Source organism: Scyliorhinus torazame, unplaced genomic scaffold (assembly GCF_047496885.1).
Source record: "Scyliorhinus torazame isolate Kashiwa2021f unplaced genomic scaffold, sScyTor2.1 scaffold_416, whole genome shotgun sequence".
Taxonomy (NCBI): Eukaryota; Metazoa; Chordata; class Chondrichthyes; order Carcharhiniformes; family Scyliorhinidae; genus Scyliorhinus; species Scyliorhinus torazame.
The window spans coordinates 6,150-31,347 of NW_027308143.1; the positions used below are offsets into that span (position 1 = coordinate 6,150).

The 25,198-nt window shown below is 52.7% G+C and overlaps 1 protein-coding gene across 1 annotated transcript in view; it reads right to left on the reverse strand.

Moving 5' to 3' along the window:
* Positions 1-724: 724 nt before the first annotated feature.
* Positions 725-25,198, reverse strand: part of LOC140406281 (vigilin-like) — a gene marked incomplete at its 3' end in the record, with an annotated part of 171,074 nt that continues 146,600 nt past the window's right edge. The window contains 7 exon segments of the mRNA XM_072494393.1: positions 725-944; positions 3,768-3,904; positions 5,020-5,061; positions 5,063-5,107; positions 12,581-12,694; positions 14,417-14,521; positions 14,668-14,807. Coding sequence (XP_072350494.1) covers positions 725-944; positions 3,768-3,904; positions 5,020-5,061; positions 5,063-5,107; positions 12,581-12,694; positions 14,417-14,521; positions 14,668-14,807 — 803 coding nt within the window.

A 25,198-nucleotide genomic window follows, 5' to 3' on the forward strand; every position in this document is an offset into this window, starting at 1 on the left:
CCCCGACCCTTCACCCAGCACCCCACCCCCGACCCTTCACCCAGCAACCCACCCCCGACCCTTCACCCAGCACCCCACCCCCGACCCTTCACCCGCACCCCACCCCGACCCTTCACCCAGCACCCCACCCCCCGACCCTTCACCCATCCCCTTCACCCACCCCCTTCACCCAGCACCCCACCCCAACCCTTCACCCCCGACCCTTCACCCAGCACCTCACCCCGACCCTTCACCCAGCACCCCACCCCCGACCCTTCACCCAGCCCCCCAGCCCCTTCACCCAGCACCTCACCCCGACCCTTCACCCAGCACCCCAGCCCCTTCACCCAGCACCCCACCCTGACCCTTCACCCAGCACTAGACCCCCGACCCTTCACCCAGCACCCCACCCTGGCCCTTCACCCAGCACCCCACCCCGACCCTTCACCCAGCACTCGACCCCCGACCCTTCACCCAGCACCCCACCCTGGCCCTTCACCCAGCACCCCACCCCGACCCTTCACCCAGCACTCGACCCCGACCCTTCACCCAGCACCCCAGCCCCTTCACCCAGCACCCCAGCCCCTTCACCCAGCACTCGACTCCCGGCCCTTCACCCAGCAACCGCACCCCTTCACCCAGCACCCCACCCCTTCACCCAGCACCCCACCCCTTCACCCAGCACCCCACCCCTTCACCCAGCACCCCACCCCTTCACCCAGCACCCCACACCCGCGAGCCTTACCTTCTCCTCGGCTGCTGTCATCAGGAGTTTCTGGGCTTTCTCTACCTCGGGTGCTGGTCCCCGAATGGTGACAGTGTCGCTTCCGGCACCTTCCACTGGAAACTGTATGTGAACGCCGGCGCAGTCATCCATGATGCAGCGGAGTAGATGACCCCGGGAACCAATCAGAGCATTGTGCAACTTGGCAGGAATGGTCAACTTCACCTCAGTAACATTGGGACTGAGGTAGAGAGACACAAAGACAGAAAAAACGCACAAAGATAGGGAGCGCGCGACCGGAGGAGGGGGGGGGGGGGGTGGGGGGGGGGTAGGTGAGAGCGGGCGACAGAGAAAGTGCCGCGACAGAGAGAGGAAGAGAGAGAGGAGAGAGAGAGCGCGACAGAGAGAGAGCGCGGGATAGAGAGAGAGAGCGCGGGATAGGAGAGAGAGAGCGCGGGATAGAGAGAGAGAGCGCGGGATAGAGAGAGAGAGCGCGGGATAGAGAGAGAGAGCGCGGGATAGAGAGAGAGAGCGCGGGATAGAGAGAGAGAGCGCGGGATAGAGAGAGAGAGCGCGGGATAGAGAGAGAGAGCGCGGGATAGAGAGAGAGAGCGCGGGATAGAGAGAGAGAGCGCGGGATAGAGAGAGAGAGAGCGGGATAGAGAGAGAGAGAGCGGGATAGAGAGAGAGAGCGCGCGATAGAGCGAGAGAGAGCGCGATAGAGCGAGAGAGCGCGCGATAGAGAGAGAGAGCGCGCGATAGAGAGAGAGAGCGCGCGATAGAGAGAGAGAGCGCGCGATAGAGAGAGAGAGCGCGCGATAGAGAGAGAGAGAGCGCGCAATCGATAGAGAGTGCGCGCAATCGAGAGAGAGAGTGCGCGACAGAGAGAGAGAGAGTGCGCGACAGAGAGAGAGAGAGTGCGCGACAGAGAGAGAGAGAGTGCGCGACAGAGAGAGAGAGAGTGCGCGACAGAGAGAGAGAGAGAGTGCGCGACAGAGAGAGAGAGAGAGTGCGCAGACAGAGAGAGAGAGAGCGCGACAGAGAGGAGAGAGGAGCGCGACAGGAGAGAGAGCGCGACAGAGAGAGAGAGCGCGACAGAGAGAGAGAGCGCGACAGAGAGAGAGAGAGCGCGCGACAGAGAGAGAGAGAGCGCGACAAGAGAGAGAGCGCGACAGAGAGAGAGCGCGACAGAGAGAGAGCGCGACAGAGAGAGAGCGCGACAGAGAGAGAGCGCGACAGAGAGAGAGAGAGCGCGACAGAGAGAGAGAGTGCGCGACAGAGAGAGAGAGAGTGCGCGACAGAGAGAGAGAGAGTGCGCGACAGAGAGAGAGAGATGTGCGCGACAGAGAGAGAGAGAGAGAGCGCGACAGAGAGAGAGAGCGCGACAGAGAGAGAGAGCGCGACAGAGAGAGAAGAGCGGCGACAGAGAGAGAGAGAGCGCGACAGAGAGAGAGAGAGCGCGACAGAGAGAGAGGAAGAGCGCGACAGAGAGAGAGCGCGACAGAGAGAGAGCGCGACAGAGAGAGAGCGCGACAGAGAGAGAGCGCGACAGAGAGAGAGCGCGACAGAGAGAGAGAGAGCAAGCGCGACAGAGAGAGAGAGAGCGCGACAGAGAGAGGAGAGGCGCGACAGAGAGAGCAGAGCGCGACAGAGAGAGAGAGAGCGCGACAGAGAGAGAGAGAGCGCGACAGAGAGAGAGCGCGACAGAGAGAGAGCGCGACAGAGAGAGAGCGCGACAGAGAGAGAGCGCGGACAGAGAGAGAGCGCGACAGAGAGAGAGCGCGAAAGAGAGAGAGCGCGACAGAGAGAGAGCGCGACAGAGAGAAGAGCGCGACAGAGAGAGAGCGCGACAGAGAGAGAGCGCGACAGAGAGAGAGCGCGACAGAGAGAGAGCGCGACAGAGAGAGAGCGCGAGAGAGAGAGAGAGCGCGAGAGAGAGAGAGAGCGCGAGAGAGAGAGAGCGCGAGAGAGAGAGAGAGGGCGCGCGATAGAGAGAGGGCGCGCGATAGAGAGAGGGCGCGCGATAGAGAGAGGGCGCGCGATAGAGAGAGGGCGCGCGATAGAGAGAGGGCGCGCGATAGAGAGAGGGCGCGCGATAGAGAGAGGGCGCGCGATAGAGAGAGGGCGCGCAATAGAGAGCGCGCGCGCGATAGAGAGAGCGCGTGCGATAGAGAGAGAGAGTGCGTGACAGAGAGAGAGAGCGCGTGACAGAGAGAGAGAATGGGAGCATGCGACAGAGAGGGGGAAAGGGGCAAGAGAGGGGGAAAGGGGCAGAGAGGGGGAAAGGGGAGGAGAGGGGGGAAAGGGGGAGAGAGGGGGGAAAGGGGGAGAGAGGGGGAAAGGGGGAGAGAGGGGGAAAGGGGGAGAGAGGGAGAAAGGGACAGAGAGAGGGAGAAAGGGACAGAGAGGGGGCAAGGGTCAGAGAGGGGGCAAGGGTCAGAGAGGGGGAAAGGGACAGAGAGGGGGAAAGGGACAGAGAGGGGGAAAGGGACAGAGAGGGGGAAAGGGACAGAGAGGGGGAAAGGGACAGAGAGGGGGAAAGGGACAGAGAGGGGGAAAGGGACAGAGAGGGGGAAAGGGACAGAGAGGGGGCAAGGGTCAGAGAGGGGGCAAGGGTCAGAGAGGGGAAAGGGACAGAGAGGGGGAAAGGGACAGAGAGGGGGAAAGGGACAGAGAGGGGGAAAGGGGACAGAGAGGGGGAAAGGGACAGAGAGGGGGAAAGGGACAGAGAGGGGGAAAGGGACAGAGAGGGGGGAAAGGGACAGAGAGGGGGAAAGGGACAGAGAGGGGGAAAGGGACAGAGAGGGGGAAAGGGACAGAGAGGGGGGAAAGGGACAGAGAGGGGGAAAGGGACAGAGAGGGGGAAAGGGCCAGAGAGGGGGAAAGGGACAGAGAGAGGGAAAGGGACAGACAGCAGGATAGGTACAGACAGACAGGCGGGTAGGGGTTGATGGATGACAGCAGAATGAGATGGAGAGATGGAGATGGAAGGATGGACGTTAATGGGGTGTTGGTGAGTTCTCCCACTGGGCAATCTTGGCACTCGGCATGGCGTTCCGAATACATACCAGCTCCCCTCTGGATGGCCAGCACCTTCTCCTGAGCCTCGAGGCAGTCTTCCCTCCGTCCAGTGATCATGATCATCTCCGATTGGCTGCTCTCCATCGGTAACTCAATTCGAGTGTTGGTCTCCTCTCGAATCTGAACAAGGGGCAGAGAGGATGAAGGGGTGACAGAATCAGGTAGGGGGAGCGGGGGTCAAGCGGGAGGGGGGGGGGGGGGTGCGAAACACCATACTGAAGAGCACAGACCATGCCAAACTCCCCAAACCCGAGAATGACCTCCTCACCCCGAATGACCATGACCTCGTCGCCCCGATTCCCAACCCAACCGAACTGAACCCTGACCCTCTTGCCCGAATCCCAACCCAACCGGACTGTGACCCCCCTCCCCCTGAATCTTAACCCAAGCCAATCAGACAGTGTACTCCTCCCCTGAATCCCAACCCAACCAGACCGTGACCCCCCCTTAGCCCGAATCCCAATCAAACCGAACCCTGACCTTTCGCCAGAATCCCAACCCCAACCCAGACTGTGACCTCCTCGCCTGATTCCAACCCAACCCAATCGGACCGTGATGCCTTCCTCAGAATCCCAACCCAACTGAACCTGACCTCTCGCCCGCATCTCAACCCAACTGGACTGTCACTCCCTTTTCCTGAATCTTAACCCAACTCCAATCGGGCCATGACTTCGCCAGAATCCCAACCCAACCAGACCGTGACGCCCTCCCCTTAATCCCAACCCAACCAGACCATGGCCCGCCCTCTCCAAAATCCCAACTCAACCGTACTAAGACCCCGTCCCTTAAATCCCAACCCAACTAGACCATGACCCCATCGCCCGAATCACCACCCAACCCAACAGGAGCTGTAGCTCCTCCCCCTGAATCCCATCCCAACCGGGCCATGACCTCTTCCCTCAAATCCCAACCCAAACCGAACTTGACCTCTTCACGTGAATCGCAACTAAACTTGGACCGTGACCTTCACCCAACCACCAATTCAACTCAATCGACTGTTACCCCTCACCCGAATCCCAACCCAACCGGACACGTGACTCTCACTTGATACCCAACCAAACTCAGATATTCGATCGGAGTGTTGATAATTTAGGGACTATCCTCAGGGTCAGGACCCCCGGATGAAGAGGGGATGACCCAGAGAGATCGGGGAGACATCTCTCTCTCTCAACGCTCACCCCCCAATGCCCGTCCCAATCCCCCAGTTTCCACCTCCCCCACATTCCAATCCCTACCTTTTTAATGTTTACTCCTCCTTTACCAACAATGTTCCTGTGGGAATTGTTTGAAGATTGGGACAGAAAGACTGAAGTTCATCTCCATCTGGAAGAGAGAGATCAAGTGTGAAAGTGAGGGGGCCCGAGCGAGGGATGCGGAGTGTGAGAGACAAAGAGACAAAGAGAGACAAAGAGAGAGAGAGAGAGAGACAAAGAGAGAGAGAGGGACAAGAGAGAGAGAGACAAGAGAGAGAGAGACAAAGAGAGAGAGAGACAAAGTTGTTAAGTAATGGGTTAAGAGACATTGCAATTAGTTGTCTCATTTATGTTAAGTATCCATTGACACTGATATGTAAAGGGGCTTCAGGTGGTCTCTGGGAGGTGGTGTGTTGTTAAGAGTTTTGTGCAGAGGCTGTGGAAGTGAAATAAATGGTGTTTGGTGAAAAGGAACAAGAACTTTAGACTCTTCATATCACAGCAACTAAAACGTCTAACAATTGGTAGCAGAGGATGGTTGCTGTGTAAATGTGAAGGGTTGAAAGATACAACTTTTCCAGATCAAACCAAGGAGTGAGTGAGAAAAGATTTTTAAAAAGGGATATATGGCTGAACCGGGGATAAAGATGGCTGGATATGACTATCCCCCCTTATTTTCTGAAAGGGAATCGTACGACCAATGGAGAAGGGCAGTAGTTATGTGGACTAAGGTAACTGCTTTGGGAAAGAGAAAACAAGGTATGGCATTGGCTCTTTCTCTACCATATGGCAGTAAAATCCGAAACAAAGTGCTTTCTGAGCTGGAATTGGAAGAGTTAGACTCAGAAGAAGGTCTGGAGACTTTATTACATTATATGGATAAGATTTATAAGAAAGATGACTTGTTAAGTGCGTATGAAGCATGGTCGGATTTTGACAAGTTCCAGAAAATGGAGGATATCTCCATGGAAGACTATATAATGGAATTTGGCAGACTATATAAAAGGTTGTAGAAACACAACCTGGAATTTCCACAGTCTGTGTTGGCCTTTAAATTATTTGACTGTGCTAGAGTGAGCAACATGGATAGGCTCCTGGTTTTGACAGGAGTTCAGTTTATTGATAAGGATACCTTATTTGAACAGATGACAAAAGCTTTACAAACGTTTCTGGGGAAACATTCGATTCCGATGGCTCTGATGACCCAAATAGGTCAGCCTGCAGTAAGGCAGAATATGGAAGATACACTAGTAACAGGATGGCAAAATCGTATGGCTACGAACAGGGCTCAAGACTATAGACGGAGACCGAGACAAGGAAATTATGAAGACAGAAACCCAGTTAGAACCTACAATAGGAAGATGAACCCCAGAAATGCACGGGGCATGATAAATCGATGTGACTCTCAATACCATTATGCTTTCAACTGTCCAACTCGTTATAATAGTGTTTGAAGTGACACATGACACGGAAGAGTCAGAAGAGGAAAAAGATAGTGACCAGAAAGAAGGCACTGTCCTATTGACAAGCAGTTTTACGCCGGTAATAAGGGTGTTGGTTGCAGAATCCTTCAACTGTGCTGTATTGGACAGTGGCTGCACATCTACTGTGTGTGGAATTGACTGTTAAAATGTTACCTGGACTCTTTGAATGCTGAAAATTGTAACAAGGTTAAGGAATTTGAAAGTTCCACAAGTTTCAGGTTTGGGGATGATAATACTCTGAAGTCGCTGAAAAGAGTGGTGATCCCTTGCAATATTGCCAGTGAATCATTTCATTAGCACGGATGTTGTATCAAGTGAGATACCTTTGCTTCTGAGCAGACCGTCGATGAAGAAAGCACACATGAAACTGGATATGGAACAGGATAAGGCAACAGTTTTTGGAAAGACGGTGGACTTACAATTTACACAGTCGGGACACTATTGTATTCCATTCCTGACAAATAATATTTCAAGTAGAGTGGTTAAGGATGTGTTAATGGCAGTTGAAAATGGGACTTTAGCTGATAAAAAGCTTGTACTATTGAAACTGCATAGGCAATTTGCACATCCGTCTCCTCGGAGGCTGAAAAATTTATTAAAGGATGCAGGGGTAAGGGATGACGACTAAACTAAACTGATAGAACAGGTTAGTGACCGCTGTGAAGTTTGTAGGAAGTACAGAAGGACACCAGCACGACCGATAGTAACCCTACCTTTGGCCAGGGATTTTAACAACATTGTGGCCATGGACCTTAAGATCTGGGATAAAGCAAATAATATATTTATTTTGCATTTTGTAGATTTAGCAACCAGATTTAGTCAATCAATGATTGTACAAAGTAAAGAAAAGAGAGTAATTCTGGATCAAATCGTGGAAAATTGGATAGGGACAGGAATGGGTCCACCGGCAAAATTCCTAACGGACAATGGGGGAGAACTTGCTAATGATGAGTTTAGGGATATGTGTGAAAACATGAATGTCAGAGTTATGAATACGGCTGCAGAAAGCCCATTTAGTAATGGTGTCTGTGAAAGAAATCATGCTGTCATCGATGACATGCTTCGGAAAATTGCAGGCTAAATTCAGCTTTAGCATGGGCAGTACATGCAAAGAATTCATTGCAGATGGTTGGGGGCTATAGTCCTTGTCAATTAGTGTTTGGTAGAAATCCTAAAATTCCGTCCATTTTGGATGACCAGCCTCCAGCTTGGGAGGGGACTACAATTAGCTCTGGTTTTGCTGAACATTTAAATGCATTACATAGCAGTAGAAAAGCTTTTTTGGAAGCAGAAGTCTCTGAAAGAATTCGCAGAGCTTTAAGACATAACGTATGGCCATCAGATGCCGTTTTTCAGCAAGGAGGCATGGTATACAATAAGAGAGACAATTCTAATGAATGGAAAGGCCCAGGGAAGATCATAGGTATAGATGGCAAAACAATTATTTTGCAACATAGTAATCAAACTGTTAGGGTACATTCATCAAGGGTACACATTTTCAAATTTAGACAGAGCAGACAGACATGACGAGAAACCAGAGTCATCTGGTACGCATGTGTTACAGAACTATGAAGAAACTGATATAGACAGGGTTTCTGTGGAGGAACACAACACTTTTGGTGAATTAGAACAGGCCATTTTTCTGAAAGGGCAGCTGCCAAAAGTTGGTACAAAAGTGACATACTTGCCTGAAGGGTCTAGTCAAAGGAAGGATGCAACTGTTATTAGTAGAGCAGGGAAGGCCACTGGAAAGTATAAACATTGGTTGAATGTACAGCATTCAGGGGAAGGAGTCAAGACAATGGGTTGGGAAAACAAAGTTCAAAAATGGGGGGCACAGAAACGCAGTGCTAGTTCAGATAGTACATCGGATAGTGAACAGGTCCGCAGGAAAAGGTCGAGAACTCTTGAAAGGACATCCCACAGCAGAAGGGAAAGATCAAGCAGTAGCAGTACAGAACGAGATACCAGGCGGGAAAGGGGACATAGTTTGTCAAGATCTCGGAACATGAATAAGACTACGAATACTAATAGGAGTAGAAGCCCACGTGCACGTGAGATTTTGGTGGCTTCAAATAAACTAGATGAAAAAGTTATTAAAGAAGCTAAACAGCAAGAATTGCATAGTTGGAGTGAATTTGGGGTATACACGGAAGTACCGGATAGGGGACAAAGAGCTCTATCCCACAGATGGATTTGCATGGAAAAGGTACTTCCGGGTGGAACAAGGCCAGGCTTGTGGCAAGGGGATTTGAAGAAAACTTAGTAGATCAGGATTTAAGGGTAGATTCATCGACAGCAGGAAAGGTTATTTTAAAGATCTTCTTGGCTCTATTAGCCACAAAGGCATGGGAATGCAAACCTATAGATATAAAAGCTGCCTTTTTGCAGGGGCATCAGCTCCAGAGAGACATTTTTCTCCGTCCTCCTAAAGAAGCAGCTAACACAGAAGGGGTACTCTGGAAGTTGAACAAATGTGTATATGGATTAAATGATGCATCGAGATTCTGGTATTTTTCGGTAAGATCAGTTTAGTGAAAGTTAGGCTGTTGCCAGTTGAAAGCAGATCCTGCAATGTTTTACTGGCACTATAAAGGAAATCTTTCTGGCATTTTTATGATGCATGTCGATGATTTTTTGTGGGGTGGTGAAGGAATCTTATAATTTATGGGATCTTAACCTGTCGAACTACGCCAAGTTTGGGGGAAGCTTAGTTGATGAATCAAGTCCTGGCGCAATACGACAAGTTGTAAGATTTGTACTATTTGTAGACTGTGTTAAATTGTTCGATTCCTTGTATTATTCGACTGTGTATAGATGAAGGAATTTATATTATCTCTGCTATTCGGTTATCAGTAGCACTTTGCGAATACTGGAACTCAGCAGAAATTTGCAGTATAAATTTCTCAGGTACCAAAAGGAATTGTTTTATTTGTAGTCGCTTGATTACAATTTGAAAGTCATTTAAAAGGCAATTCGTAGACAATTCGAATCTTTCAGAGAATTACAGGCATTATCTTTCTTTGCTTAGGCAGACAGCTCGAAAGTAACTTTTAAAAGGTCAAAGTCTGGCAATGAAACATGAAGGGAGAGAGAAAGCTAATCTTCAGCTAAACTCAAACTCAAAGTCAAAAGTGGACTAACATCACTGACACAGACTAACAGACTGACATAACCCCCAAAGACAAAAACAACACACCCCCAAAGACAATACACCACAGACAACACAAAGACATCTCCTCAACACACCCCCCCAAAGACAATACACTTTCATATCTGTCTTAAGTCGTCTAATTACACCCCAATATAATCCTAATTGGTTTGGGTTAGACTCAAACACATTTGATTTGATGGCAAGCCGTCCATCTTCAATGTGCAACATTAGCTTTTTAATTGTTTCATGTCTACATGTTATGGAATGTGATATTTTGCTAATCTTTTAGCTGGCTTGGCTAATGTAACAATTGAGACTTCATATATATATATGATTCAATGCTCTTACAAACTGCATTGGACTCTTGCCACCTAGTTGCCATGGAACTCGGTCCTTGGCCTTGACAATTAGCACAAGCAGTGTCAAATTGTCTTGCAACTGTGCTGCTATAATCTTATAATGGAATTTTATGCTGTTTCATGTATCATATTGAAGTCCTGAATTTGTGTGTGCTGAAATTCTCATTTTTGAAAATGAGTACTTAAACAGCTATCTTTTACCTATACTAGTTGTATTTGAAATACCTGGCTTCTACAGGTGGGACTAGTGATTTTGAAGCTATTGTAATCTCTGGTTTGAGGAAAGAATTCAGGGTTGGAAGTCAAGCTTCTGGTGCATTTAAATATATTGGACTGGAAATTGGACAGACTAAGTTAGGGGCAACTTTACGTCAGCAATCTTATTTGGAAAGCATCAGCCCAATAGCAATTAGTCGTGGCCGAGTTTCACAAAAAGACGCAATGGTTTCAAAGATAGAAAAAGAGCAACTGCGAAGTTTAATTGGGCAACTGAACTGGTTAGGTGGACAGACTAGACCGGACGTGAGTTTTGATGTCTTAGGGTTGAGTACAAAAATGAATGATCCCAAAGTGGAAGACATAATAAGAGCAAATAAAGCGTTGGCCAAACTAAAAATACAGGAGTGTGGAAAATACAGGTTTTATAATTTTCCTTTTGGGGAACAATGGTAAATGTTGCCCGCTTGTGTGGGAAACAAAGAAAATAAGGAGAGTGGTAAAAAGCACTTTGGCTGCTGAGATGTTAAGTCTTGTAGAGGCAGTGGATATGGCTTTTTATATAAGTATGATATTGACAGAAATTTTGGGATTAGGGGATTTGGGTAATATACCTATTGACTGTCACATTGACAATAAATCCCTGTGGGAAAATGTGCACTCTACACAAAGTGTCAATGAAAAGAGGTTACGGATAGACATCGCAAGTTTGAAGCAGATGTTGGACAGAGGGGAAATAACAAAAATTAAATGGGTCGACAGGAGCTGTCAACTGTCAGACTGTTTTACGAAAAGAGGGGCGAGTTCATAGAAACTTTTGGGTATTGTTAATGAAGGGCGATTGTTTCTGTGACTTTTTTTTTTCTTTCTCGTCCAAACAAAAACAAAACAGGGGGGAAACCATGTGTGTGTTTTTGAGTTTCTTGAAATTTTGTTTTCACCTAATTTTTTTTTTCTCCAAGGAAGGGGAGACTGTTAAGTAATGGGTTCAGAGACATTGCAATTAGTGGTCTCATTTATGTTAAGTATCCATTGACACTGATATGTAAAGGGGCTTCAGGTGGCCTTTTCAGGTGGTATGTTGTTAAGAGGTTGTGGAAGGGAAATAAATGGTGTTTGATGAAAAGGAACAAGAACTTTAGACTCTTCATATCACAGCAACTAAAACGGCTAACAAAAGAGAAAGGGGAGGGGCAGTGGGAGAGGTGGCGGGAAGGGAGAGGAGGAATGGCAGACGGAGGGGGAGGGAAGGAGTGGGGTGCTGGATTCAACAATTATAGAGGGAGTCCTTTAAGAGAATGAGCTAAAATTTACCGGAAAATAATATGATTCTTTAAAATTAGTGAATTTGGAGAAATATGATCAATTTATAAAAGTTGGCTAAACTTTGACTCCTGACCATGACTGTCTATAGATGTTGACAAATGTTGCAAAAGATGTACTGCTAGAAAAGTGATACAAGGGTACATTTGACAGATTTGCAAACATTTTGAAACTGAGACTAGGTGGGATGTAGGGAGTTCGACTGTGGGACAGAAAGCATGAGAATCGCGCGGTCTCAGAAGGATAATTAATTTGGAGTCATTGATTAATGTCTAATTAACCAATCACCTGGAAAGCGACTGACACTTTCCTGAACGAATCAAGGGAGTTCTCAGCTGAGAGTTGGAACCAATGAAAGTAAATAAAGGGCTAAACAATAGATAAAGATTCCTTTAAGAATGTGATCCATGTAACTAATTAGGAGAAGAATTTTAGCCTTCCGAGGTTCTTGATGCATCTGTGAATATTAACTTGAAAGCTTTTGTTGAAATGGCTCTGCGCCTGCGGGCGGGGGGGGGGGGGGGGGGGGGGCGATGACGGGGGGGGTGTCCCAGGGGGGTACAAGGGAGTCGGGGCCCAGGGCGGACGGGTGTGGGGCCCGAGGGGGGGGGGGGGCAGGGCCCAGGGGGGCAGGGCACAGCCAACAAGGGTCTCACTGAGGAAGGAGGGTGGCCTCTGTCACTAACTCCCCCCCGCTCTTCACGGCCAGCAACTCCTATCCAGCCACTCTCATGGCAATTGACACCTCACAAATTAATTGTAATAATAATCACTTATTGTCACAAGTAGGCTTCAATGAAGTTACTGTGAAAAGCCCCAAGTCGCCACATTCTGGGCCTGTACGGGGAGGCCGGTACAAGAAATTAACAACGGACAGTCCATCCCTGACTGCAACCTACTGTGCACAGCTCCTCCCTGTCCGATAACTGGCTTCCCTGGTCTCCTCACATGTGCCAAGTGCTGTTCCTAATATCGGGAAGAGTTGTCGAACAGGAATGGGATGGATCGAAGGGTCCCGTGGAGATGAGTGAAACTCAGGACGGTTGCGATAGGATGGCCAGACTCACCAGCGCGGCCACCTGTTTCTCCAGGAGCTTGGCACATTTCTGTACCTCCGCACGAGGACCTCGGAGACGGAGAATGTCACTCTTCTCCGTGACATCTGGAAATGTGATCGACACCTGGAAAGTGGAGATTCAGATACAGAGTAAAGCTCCTTCTACACTGTCCCCATCAAACACTCCCAGGACAGGTACAGCAAGGGGTTAGATACAGAGTAAAGCTCCCTCTACATTGTCCCCAGCAAACACTCCCAGGACAGGTACAGCACAGGGTTAGATACAGAGTAAAGCTCCTTCTACACTGTCCCCATCAAACACTCCCAGGACAGGTACAGCAAGGGGTTAGATACAGAATAAAGCTCCCTCTACACTGTCCCCATTAAACGCTCCCAGGATCGGTACAGCACAGGGTTAGATACAGAGTAAAGCTCCCTCTGCACTGTCCCCCTTGTTATCGGCCAGGGTTTAGAGAACCCCAAAGTGTATCATGAAGTTCACCTGACCCGCAACTTTTACTAGATTGTGGTATGGGGAGCATACGGCCCACTCTACAGGTCTGGTACAGCAGAAATGGAAAAGTATTTTTTCGAGCAAAACAATGTTTATTCTATGAACTCAAGTTAACCTTTTTAAAACATAGTGAACATCTTCGCAACCAATAATTCAAATACAACCCCAAAGAATACAGCACGAAGTAATCCTTAAGCTGTCATTTTAACATCCATAAGACTTGAAAAAAAACTTTTCACAGAAGCACATCATGTTAAAGTCACTACTGAGAGCAGTTATTAGTTTTAAATCACCAAAGGATCGATTTACATTCTTTAGATTATGGAGAGAGACTAATACACCTTCTGGCTACGACTGCAGCTATCCAGCTCTGAAATCAAAGCTAAAACACACCCTGCAGCAAACAGCCTAAAACGAAAGTAAAAAGCTGACAGACAGCTCAGCTCCACTCATACTCTGACATCACCGATCAACACTCGTTTCTTAAAGGTACATTTCTTAAACACCCATTTCTTGAAGGTACTCTCACATGACACCATCAATCACTCCCAGGACAGGAACAGCACAGGGTTAGATACAGAGTAAAGCTCCCACCACACTGTCCCCATCAAACACTCCCAGGACAGGTAGAGCACGGGGTTAGATGCAGAGTAAAGCTCCCTCTACACTGTCCCCATCAAACACTCCCAGGACAGGCACAGCACAGGGTTAGATGCAGAGTAAAGCTCCCTCTACACTGTCCCCATCAAACACTCCCAGGACAGGTACAGCACGGGGTTAGATACAGAGTAAAGCTCCCTCTACACTGTCCCCATCAAACACTCCCAGGACAGGTATAGTACGGGGTTAGATGCAGAGTAAAGCTCCCTCTACACTGTCCCCATCAAACACTCCCAGGACAGGTATAGCACAGGGTGAGATACAGAGTAAAGCTCCCTCTACACTGTCCCCATCAAACACTCCCAGGACAGGTATAGCACGGGGTTAGATGCAGAGTAAAGCTCCCTCTACACTGTCCCTATCAAACACTCCCAGGACAGGTATAGCATGGGGTTAGATGCAGAGTAAAGCTCCCTCTACACTGTCCCCATCAAACCCTCCCAGGACAGGTATAGCACAGGGTTAGATACAGAGTAAAGCTCCCCTACACTGTCCCCATCAAACACTCCCAGGACAGGTATAGCACAGGGTTAGATACAGAGTAAAGCTCCCTCTACACTGTCCCCATCAAACACTCCCAGGACAGGTATAGCACGGGGCTAGATGTGGAGCTCGCTGCTCCTCTCTCTCGGACACTCCGATTCCAGCACACATGAAGGAGGAATGACGAACCTCGGCGAACTTTTCATGAACTTCCTTGATCTTTTCCCCCTTGTTCCCGATAAGCAGCCGATGATATTTCTGGTCAACAATCAGGTCCTTTGTCCCCTCGCACTCCTGTTGTGAGGAGGGTGTGAGAAAGAGAGTTGACAAATGCGTGCGAGCATTGGCCCGAACAGGTAACAACGTCGAATGTGAGCGCAAGAGGGTCAGGTGGCCGAAAGCAGCGGGATCGCGCTCTGCACATTTCGGCCTATACCTACCAGTCGAGTCACAGTCTCCATCAGATCCCTCTCCGCATCCGTCACTCCTTCAGGACTTCCTTCAATCCGGATCAGGGGACTCCGATCTACATCCTGTGGGAAGTTTACTGTCACCTTGTGGAGCTCCTTGACTCGGTTAACTACGAGGAAATGGGAGAAAGTGAATGATTCAGAGAGGGGCAGGTGGTGATGGTTGGGGGTGGGGGGGCAAGAGGGAGAGGATGGGGGTGTCCAAGAGGAAGGGACACAGAAACTGGGAAAAACAGTCGGATAGGTGAGGGAGGGAGGGGGGAGACTGAGAGAGACAAGGAGAGGGAGCAAACGAGAGACGGAGCCAATGAGAGATGGAGAGAGAGAAGGAGCGAATGAGAAACGGAGTGATGGGAGCGAACGAGAGACGGAGAGAGAGCGAACGAGAGACGGAGAGAGAGCGAACGAGAGACGGAGAGAGAGCGAACGAGAGACGGAGAGAGAGCGAACGAGTGACGGAGAGAGAGCGAACGAGAGACGGAGAGAGAGCGAACGAGAGACGGAGAGAGAGCGAACGAGAGACGGAGAGAGAGCGAACGAGAGACGGAGAGAGAGCGAACGAGAGACGGAGAGAGAGCGAACGAGAGACGGAGAGAGAGCGAACGAGAGACGGAGAGAGAGCGAACGAGAGACGGAGAGAGAGCGAACGAGAGACGGAGAGAGCGAACGAGAGACGGAGAGCGAACGAGAGACGGAGAGAGAGCGAACGAGAGACGGAGAGAGAGCGAACGAGAGACGGAGAGAGAGCGAACGAGAGACGGAGAGAGAGCGAACGAGAGACGGAGAGAGAGCGAACGAGAGACGGAGAGAGAGCGAACGAGAGACGGAGAGAGAGCGAACGAGAGACGCAGAGCGAACGAGAGACGGAGAGCGAACGAGAGACGGAGAGCGAACGAGAGACGGAGAGCGAACGAGAGACGGAGAGCGAACGAGAGACAGAGAGAGAGCGAAGGAGAGACGGAGAGAGAGCGAAGGAGAGACGGAGAGAGAGCGAACGAGCGACGGAGAGCGAGCGAACGAGCGACGGAGAGCGAGTGAACGAGCGACGGAGAGCGAGCGAACGATGACGGAGAGCGAGCGAACGACGACGGAGAGCGAGCGAACGAGCGACGGAGAGCGAGCGAACGAGAGCCGGAGAGCGAACGAACGAGAGCCGGAGAGAGAGCGAACGAGAGCCGGAGAGAGAGCGAACGAGAGCCGGAGAGAGAGCGAACGAGAGCCGGAGAGAGAGGGAGCAAACGAGAGCAGGAGAGAGAGCAAACGAGAGACAAAGAGTGTGGTGGTATGTATTAAGGGTAATACGGAACACCATGGTGCCGAGGGGCTATTGGTGGATGTGGTGGTATGTATTAGGGGTAATACGGTACACCAGGAATGCCGAGCAGCTATTGGAGGACAGATGCTGGATCCCGATTGGATCCTCCACCTACTGGGCTCCACCCAGATAGGAGGGATATAAGAACCTGGGTTTAATCCCCGCAGCTGCATTCTGTGAGTGAGCTGCTGAGGAACGTGTCTGAACAAGTCTGCTCAATAAAGCCTCGATTGAAGTTCTTTACGTCTCGCCTCGTGTGTGATCGATGGTGCTACAATTTATTAAGCAGACTTAAAAAGGAATATGGAGCTCCGGATCACCCCTGAGTGCCTGCGAATCAGCCCCCACGCAGCAAACGCAACATCGGCGTTTAAACACTGGCTGGCGTGCTTTGAGGGATACCTCCGAACAGCCCCCGGCAGACCAACGGAAGACCAGAAGATGCAGGTCCTACATTCCAGGGTGAGTCCCGAAATCTACTCACTCATCGAGGGCGCGGAAGAATTCCCAGAGGCGATCAACTTGCTGAAGGAGATCTACATTAAGCCCGTCAACCAGGTCTACGCACGCTACCAGCTCGCGACGAGACGACAAATCCCCGGGGAATCGCTAGACGATTTCTTCAACGCTCTAACGATCCTGGGACGAAACTGCAACTGCCCAGCGGTTACGGCGAATGAACATACGGACCTCCTGATCAGAGACGCTTACGTAGCAGGTTTGGCATCATCGCAAATTCACCAGAGACTTTTAGAGAAAGACTCTCTCGGAGTCTCACAGAGGTACGGGCCCTCGCAGCCTCCCTCGACGTGGCCTCCCAAAACGCCCGCGCCTATGCCCCCGACCATGCTGCAGCCCCTTGGGCTCCGTGGACCCCCTCCGCGAACGACCCCCCGGCAACCCCAACCCCTCCGCAAGCGTGCGCAGCCAGAATCCCAGACCACCCGGGGGGCCCCCGCTCCTACTTTTGCGGGCAGTCAAAACACCCCCGCCAGCGCTGCCCGGCCACCTGTAAAAGCTGCGGTAAAAAGGGGCACTACGCAGCGGTGTGCCAGTCCCGTGGGGTCGCCGCTATCTCCGGGGAACAAATGGGACCACGGGCTCAACTCTCCGAGCGACCCACGGGCGGCCAACGGGCGCCGCCATTTTGGACCCCGGACACCAGGAGGGGGGGGGGACGGGCGCCGCCATCTTCCGACCCACAGGCCGCATGCGATCCATGGGAGCGGCCATTTTGTCCACACCTGGCTGCGTGCGACTCATGGGAGCGGCCATTTTGTCCACCCCCGGCTGCGTGCGACTCATGGGAGCGGCCATTTTGTCCACCCCCGGCCGCGTGCGACTCATGGGTGCGGCCATTTTGTCCACCACCAACCGCGTGCGATCCATGGACGCCGCCATCTTGGCTGACAGGCAAGGACCCCGGTGTGGCCGGCTCCACACTGCCTGAAGACAACGGTCTGATACACCAACCACGTTTAGCATCGGTGACCCTTGACCAGTCGCGGCCCCCGACGACAACAACAAAGGTGCTGGTGAACGGCCACGAAACGCCGTGTTTGATCGACTCGGGGAGCACGGAGAGTTTTATTCACCGGGACACGGTAAGACCCTGTTCCCTTGTAATTCGGCCAAGCACCCAAAAAATCTTCCTGGCGGCGGGGTCCCACTCCGTTGAAATCAAAGGGTTCTGCATCGCAAACCTAACGGTGCAGGGGAGAGTGTTCAAAAATTCCCCACCTCTGCGCTCCCACCCTCCTGGGGTTGGACTTCCAATGCAACCTCCAGAGCTTAACATTCAAATTTGGCGGCCCTATACCCCCACTGACTATCTGCGGCCTCGCGACACTCAAGGTCGAACCGCCCTCCCTGTTTGCGAACCTCACCCCGGACTGCAAACCCGTCGCCACTAGGAGCAGACGGTACAGCACCCAGGACCGGACGTTTATCAGGTCCGAAGTCCAGCGGCAGCTGAAGGAAGGCATAATCCAGGCCAGCAATAGTCCCTGGAGAGCCCAGGTGGTAGTAGTGAAGACAGGGGAGAAGCAAAGGATGGTCGTAGACTACAGTCAGACCATCAACAGGTACACGCAGCTAGATGCGTACCCTCTTCCCCGCATATCCGACATGGTCAATCGGATTGCACAGTACAAGGTCTTCTCCACCGTGGACCTTAAGTCCGCCTACCACCAGCTCCCCATTCGCCCGGGTGACCGCAAGTACACTGCCTTCGAAGCAGACGGGCGGCTATACCACTTCTTAAGGTTTCCATTCGGCGTCACGAACGGAGTCTCGGTCTTCCAACCGAATGGTCGACCAGCACGGTTTACGGGCCACGTTCCCGTACCTCGACAACGTCACCATCTGCGGCCACGACCAGCAGGACCACGACGCCAACCTCCGCAAATTCCTCCAGACCGCTAACGCCCTCAACCTCACCTACAACGAGGAAATATGCGTGTTTAGCACCGACCGTCTAGCCATCCTGGGCTACGTAGTGCGTAATGGAGTGATAGGCCCCAACCCCGAACGCATGCGCCCCCTCATGGAGTTCCCTCTCCCCCACTGTACCAATGCCCTCAAACGCTGCCTGGGCTTCTTTTCTTATTACGCCCAGTGGGTCCCCCAGTACGCAGACAAGGCCCGACCACTAATCCAGTCCACTACTTTTCCCCTGTCGTCAGAGGCCCGCCAGGCCTTCAGCCGCATCAAAACGGATATCGCAAAGGCCACGAAGCGCGCCATCGACGAGTCCCTCCCCTTCCAAGTCGAGAGCGACGCATCCGACGTCGCTCTGGCGGCCACTCTCAACCAAGCGGGCAGACCCGTGGCCTTTTTCTCCCGGACCCTACACGCTTCAGAAATTCGCCTCTCCTCAGTAGAAAAGGAGGCCCAAGCCATAGTGGAAGCTGTGCGACATTGGAGGCATTACCTGGCCGGCAGGAGATTCACTCTCCTCACTGACCAATGGTCGGTAGCCTTCATGTTCGATAATGCACAGCGGGGCAAGATAAAAAACGACAAGATCCTGCGGTGGAGGATCAAACTCTCCACCTACAACTACGAGATCTTGTACCGTCCCGGAAAGCTGAACGAGCCGTCCGATGCCCTATCTCGCGGCACTTGTGCCAACGCACAAGTGGACCGTCTCCAAGCCCTCCACGAGGACCTCTGCCACCCGGGGGTCACTCATTTCTACCACTTCATAAAGGCTCGCAAACTCCCTTACTCCGTCGAGGACGTCCGAACAGTCACCAGGAACTGCCAAATCTGCGCAGAATGCAAACCGCATTTTTTCAGGCCAGATAGAGCGCACCTGATAAAGGCTTCCCGTCCCTTTGAACGCCTCAGTCTGGATTTCAAAGGCCCCCTCCCCTCCACCGATCGCAACACGTACTTTCTTAACGTCGTTGACGAATACTCCCGCTTCCCCTTCGCCATCCCCTGCCCCGACATGACCGCGGCCACGGTCATTAAAGCCCTCGGCACCATCTTTACCCTGTTCGGTTTCCCCGCCTACATCCATAGCGACAGGGGGTCCTCCTTCATGAGTGACGAGCTGCGTCAATTCCTGCTCAGCAAGGGCATAGCCTCGAGCAGGACGACCAGCTGCAACCCCCAGGGGAATGGGCAGGTCGAGAGGGAGAACGGAACGGTCTGGAAGACCATCCTACTGGCCCTACGGTCTAGGAGTCTCCCAACTTCCCGCTGGCAGGAAGTCCTCCCGGATGCACTCCATTCTATCCGGTCCCTGCTGTGTACCACCACTAACCAAATGCCTCAAGGGGACAGCGCGATGCTCCCAGAGTTGACCGGACCCGAGCCAGCACCACCACCACCACCCAGGCTGAGACGATCGGAAAGGGCGACCAGAGCACCATCTCGACTCATCGAATCGACTTAAGATGTATATAATTCAGTGGCCCAGCAAAGCGGCATTGTTGTAAATAGTTAACGCTGCAAATCGGGTAAAATGTGAATAATTTGGTGGCCCAGTAAAAGCGGCATGATTGTATTTAGTTCAATGGTTAAGGTACCGACCCAGTAAACCCCGACCACATACCACCCACCACCCAGCAGGGTTCTTTTTAAACAAGGGGAGAATGTGGTGGTATGTATTAGGGGTAATATGGTACACCAGGAATGCCGAGCAGCAATTGGAGGACAGATGCTGGATCCCGATTGGATCCTCCACCTACTGGGCTCCACCCAGATAGGAGGGATATAAGAACCTGGGTTTAATCCCCGCAGCTGCATTCTGTGACTGAGCTGCTGGGGGAACGTGTCTGAACAAGTCTGCTCAATAAAGCCTCGATTGAAGTTCTTTACGTCTCGACTCGTGTGTGATCGATGGTGCTACAGTGGACAGATACTGGGTCCTGATCGGATCTACCGCCTACTGGGCTCCACCCAGAAAGGCGGGGTACAAGAACCCGGTTTCTCCCAGCAGCCACATTCTGTAACTGAGCTGCTGGGGAACAAGTCTGCTCAATAAAGCCTCAATTGAGTTCTCCACGTTTCAGCTCGTGTGTTATCGATGGTGCCACAGAGAGAGAGGGAGCAAACGAGAGACGGAGAGAGAGGGAGCTAAATAGAGACGGAGAGAGAGGGAGCTAAATAGAGACGGAGAGAGAGGGAGCTAAATAGAGACGGAGAGAGAGGGAGCTAAATAGAGACGGAGAGAGAGGGAGCTAAATAGAGACGGAGAGAGAGGGAGCTAAATAGAGACGGAGAGAGAGGGAACGAGAGACGGAGAGAGAGGGAACGAGAGACGGAGAGAGAGGGAACGAGAGACGGAGAGAGAGGGAACGAGAGACGGAGAGCGAGGGAACGAGAGACGGAGAGAGAGGGAACGAGAGACGGAGAGAGAGGGAACGAGAGACGGAGCGAGAGGGAACGAGAGACGGAGAGAGAGGGAACGAGAGACGGAGAGAGGGGGAACGAGAGACGGAGAGAGGGGGAACGAGATACGGAGAGAGGGGGAACGAGAGACGGAGAGAGAGCGAACGAGAGACGGAGAGAGAGCGAATGAGAGACGGAGAGAGAGCGAACGAGAGACAGAGAGAGAGAGGGAGCAAACAAGAGGCGGTCCAAACGAGAGATGGAGGGAGAGAGGAGTGAACGAAAGACGGAATGATGGAGTGAACGAGAGACGGAGAGAGAGAGAGAGGGAGCGAACGAGAGACGGAGAGAGGGGGAGGGAGCGAACGAGAGACAGAGAAAGAGAGCAAACGAGAGACGGAGAGAGAGGGAGCGAAAGAGAGACGGAGAGAGGGAACGAGAGACGGAGAGAAAAGGAACGAGAGACGGAGAGAGAGGGAACGAGAGACGGAGAGAGAGGGAACGAGAGACGGAGAGAGAGGGAACGAGAGATGGAGAGGGAGCGAAAGAGAGACGGAGAGGGGTAACGAGAGACGGAGAGAGAAGGAACGAGAGACGGAGAGAGAGGGAACATGAGACGGAAAGAGAGGGAACGAGAGGCGGAGAGAGAGGGAACAAGAGGCGGAGAGAGAGGGAACGAGAGACAGAGAGAGGGAACGAGAGACAGAGAGAGGGAACGAGAGACAGAGAGAGGGAACGAGAGACGGAGTGAGAGGGAACGAGAGACGGAGAGAGAGGGAACGAGACGGAGAGAGAGGGAACGAGAGACGGAAAGAGAGCGAACGAGAGACAGAGAGCGAACGAGAGACGGAGAGCGAACGAGAGACGTAGAGAGAGCGAACGAGAGACGGAGAGAGAGCGAACAAGCAACGGAGAGCGAGCGAACGAGCTACGGAGAGCGAGCGAACGATCTACGGAGAGCGAGCGAACGAGCTACGGAGAGCGAGCGAACGAGCTACGGAGAGCGAGCGAACGAGCTACGGAGAGCGAGCGAACGAGCTACGGAGAGCGAGCGAACGAGCGACGGAGAGCGAACGAACGAGCGACGGAGAGCGAGCGAATGAGTGCCGGAGAGAGAGGGAACGAGAGACGGAGAGAGAGGGAACGAGAGACGGAGAGAGAGGGAACGAGAGACGGAAAGAGAGGGAACGAGAGACGAAGAGAGAGCGAACGAGAGACGGCAAGAGAGGGAACGAGAGACGGAGAGAGAGCGAACGAGAGACGGAGAGAGAGCGAACGAGAGACGGAGAGAGAGCGAACGAGAGACGGAGAGAGAGCGAACGAGAGACGGAGAGAGAGCGAACGAGAGACGGAGAGAGAGCGAATGAGAGACAGAGAGAGAGGGAGCAAACAAGAGGCGGAACAAACGAGAGATGGAGGGAGAGAGGAGCGAACGAAAGACGGAATGATGGAGTGAACGAGAGACGGAGAGAGAGAGAGAGGGAGCGAACGAGAGACGGAGAGAGGGAGAGAGGGAGCGAACGAGAGACGGAGAGAGAGGTAGGGAGCGTACGAGAGACAGAGAGAGAGAGCAAACGAGAGACGGAGAGAGAGGGAGCAAAAGAGAGACGGAGAGAGGGAACGAGAGACGGAGAGAAAAGGAACGAGAGACGGAGAGAGAGGGAACGAGAGACGGAGAGAGAGGGAACGAGAGACGGAGAGAGAGGGAACGAGAGACGGAGAGAGAGGGAACGAGAGACGGAGAGAGAGGGAACGAGAGACGGAGAGAGAGCGAACGAGAGACGGAGAGAGAGCGAACGAGAGACGGAGAGAGAGCGAACGAGAGACGGAGAGAGAGCGAACGAGAGAAGGAGAGAGAGCGAACGAGAGACGGAGAGAGAGCGAACGAGAGACGGAGAGAGAGCGAACGAGAGACGGAGAGTGAGCGAACGAGAGACGGAGAGAGAGCGAACGAGAGACGGAGAGAGAGCGAACGAGAGACGGAGAGAGAGCGAACGAGAGACGGAGAGAGAGCGAACGAGAGACGGAGAGAGAGCGAACGAGAGACGGAGAGAGAGCGAACGAGAGACGGAGAGAGAGAGCGAACGAGAGACGGAGAGAGAGAGCGAACGAGAGACGGAGAGAGAGCGAACGAGAGACGGAGAGCGAACGAGAGACGGAGAGAGAGCGAACGAGAGACGTAGAGAGAGCGAACAAGCGACGGAGAGCGAGCGAACGAGCTACGGAGAGCGAGCGAACGAGCGACGGAGAGCGAGCGAACGAGCGACGGAGAGCGAGCGAACGAGCGACGGAGAGCGAGCGAACGAGCGACGGAGAGCGAGCGAACGAGCGACGGAGAGCCAGCGAACGAGAGCCGGAGAGAGAGGGTACGAGAGACGGAGTGAGAGGGAACGAGAGACGGAGAGGGAGCAAACGAGAGACGGAGAGAGAGCGAAAGAGAGACGGAGAGAGAACGAGCGACGGAGAGCGAACGAGAGACGGAGAGAGAGCGAACAAGCGACGGAGAGCGAGCGAACGAGCTACGGAGAGCGAGCGAACGAGCTACGGAGAGCGAGCGAACGAGCGATGGAGAGCGAGCGAACGAGCGACGGAGAGCGAGCGAACGAGCGACGGAGAGCGAGCGAACGAGCGACGGAGAGCGAGCAAACGAGCGACGGAGAGCGAGCGAACGAACGACGGAGAGCCAGCGAACGAGAGCCGGAGAGAGAGCGAACGCGAGCCGGAGTGAGAGGGAACGAGTGACGGAGAGAGAGGGAACAAGAGACGGAAAGAGAGCGAATGAGAGACGGAGAGGAAGCGAACGAGAGACGGAGAGGGAGCGAACGAGAGACGGAGAGAGAGCGAACGAGAGACGGAGAGAGAGCGAACGAGAGACGGAGAGAGAGCGAACGAGAGACGGAGAGAGAGCGAACGAGAGACGGAGAGAGAGCGAACGAGAGACGGAGAGCGAGCGAGAGACGGAGAGAGAGCGAACGAGAGACGGAGAGAGAGCGAACGAGAGACGGAGAGAGAGCGAGCAAGCGACGGTACGCGAGCGAACGAGCTACGGAGAGCAAGCGAACGAGCTACGGAGAGAGAGCGAACGAGCTACGGAGAGAGAGCGAACGAGCGACGGAGAGCGAGCGAACGAGCGACGGAGAGCGAGCGAACGAGCGACGGAGAGCGAGCGAACGAGAGCCGGAGAGAGAGCGAACGAGAGCGGGAGAGAGAGCGAACGAGAGCCGGAGAGAGAGCGAACGAGAGCCGGAGAGAGAGGGAGCAAACGAGAGCAGGAGAGAGAGCGAACGCGAGACGAAGAGTGTGCTGGTATGTATTAAGGGTAATACGGAACACCATGATGCCGAGGGGCTATTGGTAGACAGATACTGGGTCCTGATTGGATCTGTCGCCTACTGGGCTCCACCCAGATAGGCTGGGTATAAGAACCCAGGTTCTCCCAGCAGCCGCATTCTGTAACTGAGCTGCTGGGGAACAAGTCTGCTCAATAAAGCCTCGATTGAGTTCTCCACGTTTCAGCTCGTGTGTTATTGATGGTGCCACAGAGAGAGAGGGAGCAAACGAGAGACGGAGAGAGAGGGAGCGAACGAGAGATGGAGAGAGAGGGAGCGAACGAGAGATGGAGAGAGAGGGAACGAAAGACGGAGGGAGAGGGAATGAGAGACAGAGAGAGAGGGAACGAGAGTGGGAAAGAGATGGAGCGAACGAGAGACTGAGAGAGAGGGAGCGAACGAGAGACGGAGAGAAAGAGAGAGAGAGGGAGCGAACGAGAGACGGAGAGAGAGGGAGCTAAAGAAAGACGGAGAGAGGGAACGAGAGACGGAGAGAGAGGGAACGAGAGACGGAGAGAGAGGGAACGAGAGACGGAGAGAGAGGGAACGAGAGACGGAGAGGGAACGAGAGACGGAGAGAGAGCGAACGAGAGGCGGATCAAACGAGAGATGGAGGGAGAGAGGAGTGAACGAATGACGGAATGATGGAGCGATCGAGAGACGGAGAGAGAGAGAGAGGGAGTGAACGAGAGACAGAGAGAGAGAGAGGGAGCGAACGAGAGACGGAGAGAGAGGGAGGGAGCGAACGATAGACAGAGAGAGAGGGAGCGAATGAGAGACGGAGAGAGAGGGAGCGAAAGAGAGACGGAGAGAGAGGGAGCGAAAGAGAGACGAGAGGGGGAACGAGAGACGGAGAGAGAGGGAACTAGAGACAGAGAGAGAGGGAACGAGAGAGGGAGCGAGAGGGAACGAGTGAGGGAACGAGACGGAGAGAGAGGGAACGAGAGACGGAGAGAGAGGGAACGAGAGATGGAAAGAGAGCGAACGAGAGACGGAAAGAGAGCGAACGAGAGAC